This window comes from Topomyia yanbarensis, chromosome 2 (genome assembly GCF_030247195.1).
Source record: "Topomyia yanbarensis strain Yona2022 chromosome 2, ASM3024719v1, whole genome shotgun sequence".
NCBI lineage: Eukaryota > Metazoa > Arthropoda > Insecta > Diptera > Culicidae > Topomyia > Topomyia yanbarensis.
This window is the reverse complement of record NC_080671.1, coordinates 331,039,346-331,044,080: the sequence shown is the minus strand read 5'-3', so window position 1 is coordinate 331,044,080 and position 4,735 is coordinate 331,039,346. Positions and strand designations below refer to the sequence as shown.

Genomic DNA, 4,735 nt, shown 5'->3' with positions numbered 1-4,735 from the left:
TACCGGTATAGGTTCCGTTGAGGGTCATGTTCAAAATCCTCCAAGGCGCGAAGGTTTGTAAAAACTCTAAATACAAATACTCCAAAATATGGTGTTTTGTTGATTATTTCGAAATAATAATGTTGTTGTGGGACGTCGTAAGTTTTCGGTTTGGGTGTATCGTAAAAACTGCTTAATTTAACAAAATATAATTTTTTTGGTTTTTGAAGTACTTGCCAATACCTTATTTAAGACTTTTTGGTAGCATCCAACGGGGAAAACAGATCAAAATGGTCAGTTAAACAAAAGCAATTCCGTGAAAAAATTCCCCCAGGGGCAGGATTCGAACCTGCAACCCTTGGGACTCCGGCCCAATGCACAAACCGTTATGCCAACCCTGGGCAATGATGACGTCCTAGGAAGAACTCATGATTATCGCATTGGCGACAGTGACTGTACCTTGTCTTTAGAGTGCTTTAGAAGTTGAAGGTTGACATGGGGTAGGGAGCGTAAGCAAGAACGTTACGTCACATGTTTGTTGCGTCCGCAAGAACAAAACCAACATTCAAAAGTCCATTCGAGTCACCCTTCCGCCCACTTGCCATGTGAAGGATACGCATGCCACGCCAAAAGGAAACAAAATAATATCGATCGTGAACCGACAAATGGGCCTATATAACAAATGTACACAAACGGAGATTTGAGTAATATCTTAAAGAGGAGTACAAATACTTCATAATAAATATAAAAATTCATTTATAAATGTTTCACACTTCATGAAAATCAATACAAAACAAAACGGCGGATCCGACTTTCAACTGTAAACAAGCCGCCAGGCGGATTACGCCTCTGCATTTCTAAGGTAGTGTGTACGGGCGAAATTGACAGCATCATTGTCTACAAAGCCCGTAAACAGAGTCGCCCTAAACAAAAACCAACTGCTTGATACGCCCGGGGGGAATAACAAATTTTCCCCTCCGGCGAGCACAGCGAAACCCACATTTGGTTTTTGTTTTCTGGCGACACTGCAGGGCGCAATTGTGAGTGGTCAAAATAAGAGGGCGACTCAAAAATGGCCTAATCAACATTAAAAAATATATTTCGCCGAGTGTTGTTATGAAATTTTCATAACAACACTCGGCGAAATATATTTTTTTCAATTTTATCAACGAAAACGTTATTTTATAAAATATTTTAGTAGTGCTTCCGAAAACTAGTATTGTTTTGAAGTGTTTCAATACATTTGAAAGCGCAGTATGCAAACACTGTTAACATACGATTTAATTTTCTGAAGCGAATTTTCAAAGCTATTTTTCTCGATTCGATATCATTGCGTGTTCGGCTCTTTGGTCGGTTCATGATAAATATATCCAATCCCCGCTAGCCATAGCGCTGTTGACCGGGTGAATGAGAGAGAGAAAGAGAGAGAGCGAAAAATTACAAGACAGCGAGAATAAACAAGCGCACCGTCGCTACCGGTGAGCACCCGACGACATTACGATCATCAACATCATCACACGCACTGAATGATGACCACGTGAGTTGCAGTGTCGCCAGTTTTGTGGAGTATTCAGGAATGTTCCAATTTTTGTCGTGCAAAATTTTCGAGCGCATTATAAGAAATCGACTCTGGTTGATGGAAACAGTTTGTTTCGAAATGCAATCTTGCAAAAGATTAATACCCGAAAAGTGAAGTGTTATCCGACAGAAGTGATTCCGATACGATTCCTGTCCGACGGCGATTAGTCCCAGAGTTTCTACTATTCCAACAGGGAAGAGGAAAAGCGAGTGTAACATCATCAGTCGCAACAACCAACCGAAACAAGTGAGACTTGGGGATTCGTCGTGTGCAGTTCAACCCAATAGTGATTTTTAGACCGAACAATGTTTTTACAGAAGCAACAAATATGTTAAAGAATTTGTTACGTGCTAGGGAAGAATGGTGAGTAAAGAAATTTGTGACAATTTGTCACATGGGTCCATTTTAGCACTACGTATTTTATGAATGGCCCCAAAGGTAAAAATCACCGTAATAATAAGTTTCAAAACGAGTCTGTTTATCGGTATCCTGAGTTTGGATGGACAAAACGTAACAAAAACCAATTTATCGCGACTGTTTTTATTGCCTTTCTCATATATTTAAAATTTTCCATTTTACTTGGCTCGTTAAGGAATTCTATGGATATTTTAACTTAGTGAGATTGATCAATCAGGCGGTTGTTGTGTCTCTATGTTAGCGAGTATTCGATTATCGAGCCCTGAACAGAATGGCACCAGCGGTGGAGGTTCCATCTGGTTGTAGCTGATTTGAGATGCATTGTTTACTTCCGTCCGCTTGACAGCCACTCTTGGGAAAAATGCCAGTGGCGGCGGATCGCTTGCCGTTAAAGTAATATGTCGAATTGGCTCCGGGTTCACCATGGGGGGGTCAAAATTACAAATATATTCGCTAATTGGAGTTGGTTCCACGATCGATGAAGGCACTTTCTTTGTTGTTCCGTTATTTGTCGGGACGGGCAACGATTCCATGATCATAGCGTCATTGATGCAATGACTACATAGCTGAAGAAACTGTAATGGATTCCGCAGATGGACCGCTGTTTTGATCCACAACTGCGTAGCATTGCTTATGACCGTCTCCTGGACATATTGTAACTTTCTCTTCGATTTGAGAGATTTTTCACTAACGACAGTTCGTTTGTTCCGTTTGCTAAGTTTCACAAACTGTTTGGTTGCAATTTGAGTTAACGTTTCGAGCATTCGCCAGACTGTTATGTTTTGTTGCAAATCTGCCTGATTGTTCAAGTCCTTCATAAAGGTCTTTACATGACAGGATAAACTGTGTTGCTGTCCGAACAGCGAAAGTTTTTTTGCTCCTAGCGCCCCAAGCCATGACTGCTCCACGTAGTCGCACAAACAGCAGAAATTATGCGAAAATATCTGAAATGATAAAACTGTACTCAGATTCATACAGATTAATAATTTTAATTGGCTACATATTAAAAAAAAACAACATGCGCTACTGCTGCAACACTAAAAGTCGAAATTCACAACAATCAAATACTAACATTTTTTTCATTCATCCACTTCTTCAGTGCCTCCAGTCCGGGTGTCATGTAGTTAGCAGGAAGCAGTGGTAAGACTAACAACATTCGCAGCCCACTGCTGGCATGCCCTCTAGCAGTTTCGCGGCTTAAGCCAAGCTGTCGCATTCGATTTAGAACGGCGGTCGTATAGTGATGCCAATACACTTTGATCGTGGCCTCGGGATAAGTGATTTCTAGGGCATTATGCATCTCATTATCCGGCTCAGTTAGGATTGTAGTTGGTGAAATTCGTGATCCTACATTTTCTCTTACATATGCGAAAATGGCAGCGAAACCAGCATGGCTTTTACCCGTCATTATCGAATAGAATACAGGTGTGCAGTTATGTTGGTGTGCCGCTATTCCAACTAATAAGTGGTATCTGGACGTGGAATGCGCAGCTATCTCTAGACTACATTCAACATACAACTCTTCAACTGAACCAACAGTTTCAATTGTTCTGTAATGCCAAAGTATCAAACAAGTGGTGTCTTCTAGGACAATTGTTTTCTGATAAAAATCATCTCGATGGCTACCATTATGAATTCGAAACAGGTCGGAGCGTTCTAAGGTTTCTTTGAGTTCAGCAACACTGCACGGTTCTTGTGGATGCTGCTTTCGGCGTGCTTTTCTCATACACGATTCGGCCTGCGAGAAAGTATACAGTAGCGAAGCGTCCGAATGGCGATTGGTAGCTTCCTCGAGGTATATCACATGCAAATCGGTATTTTCCTGAGCAGCTCGTTGTGTCAGCACTTTCCGAAATCGATCCACTATTACCCGATCCGCTTCTGGAGGGTGGTTATGAGTGGTGGTGTTGCGAATAACTCCGTCTTCGTCAACTACACAACGTCCGGGGCAGTTGGATTTGTACCGGCAACATCGGTAATAGCTGTAATTGCGAAACGAATGAAATTTGCATGTTCTAAAGGACTGATTCTGCAATCATGCTTAACTCTCAAACCATGATTAACGTACCGGTGAAGCTAGTATCAAATTCAAGCGTGAGTGAAGAAATCGACCCTATGCGTCACACGAATATTGTTAGCCTCCAAGTTCAAGCTAATAATTTTACTTACCCGGAGGTGCCTTTTTTATATGCCAACCAGTATTTATATCCATTTGCATACATTTGTTTGTTTTTTTTAACTCTCTATACATGCAGAGTTTATCCAATATATAAATTTTTGAAAACTTTTGAACTCTTTTATAAGAGAAACACAATTATTATTTAAATGAGATTGAATGACTTGCTAACAAGCTAAGCAGGTACATTCAAAATAAAAAACCTAATTTTTTAGTATTAAAAAGGAGTGTAAACAATGGAAACGTGTTTCACTTCCTGTACTTGCATGTCATTTTTATGATCATCAAGATTTAGAAATATAAAGGTAGAAACATTTAACATGACCAGCATAAATTCTAGCCAAACATTTGAAAAGGACCTGTTAAGCGGGCCCATATTATTGGCTCGAATCAAAACTCGTCGAAATGTCAATTGACGATTGGTTCATCCGGAGTGGGCTGGATGTTGTTGTCTCGAATCAAAACTTGTCGAAAGTAAACAAAGTTCATTTCATATCGTCAACCTGGCGCCCAGGTGGTGAAATCGTTAGAATTCAACGGGGTGCTGGAGCGTTGCCAGAAATTTTTTATTTCCAGATTAAATT

General features: G+C 40.4%; 1 protein-coding gene across 1 annotated transcript; it reads right to left on the bottom strand.

Moving 5' to 3' along the window:
- Nucleotides 1-2,082: 2,082 nt before the first annotated feature.
- LOC131683909 (uncharacterized) lies at nt 2,083-4,401 on the bottom strand. The gene is made up of 3 exons (XM_058966316.1): nt 4,145-4,401; nt 3,048-3,957; nt 2,083-2,919 (listed from the first exon to the last, which is right to left on the bottom strand). The coding sequence occupies exons 1-3, from the start codon at nt 4,195-4,197 to the stop codon at nt 2,185-2,187; spliced, it is 1,698 nt and encodes a 565-aa protein (XP_058822299.1). The 5' UTR covers nt 4,198-4,401; the 3' UTR covers nt 2,083-2,184.
- Nucleotides 4,402-4,735: the final 334 nt, after the last annotated feature.

What these genes read in the sequence shown, in the direction of transcription:
- LOC131683909 (XM_058966316.1), bottom strand. Translation starts at nt 4,197, where the DNA reads ATGTATGCAAATGGATATAAATACTGGTTGGCATATAAAAAAGGCACC. An exon ending in TATAAAAAAGGCACCTCCGG is followed by an intron (nt 3,958 to 4,144) that starts GTAAGTAAAATT and finishes TCGCAATTACAG; the next exon opens with CTATTACCGATGTTGCCGGT. An exon ending in AGTGGATGAATGAAAAAAAT is followed by an intron (nt 2,920 to 3,047) that starts GTTAGTATTTGA and finishes TTATCATTTCAG; the next exon opens with ATATTTTCGCATAATTTCTG.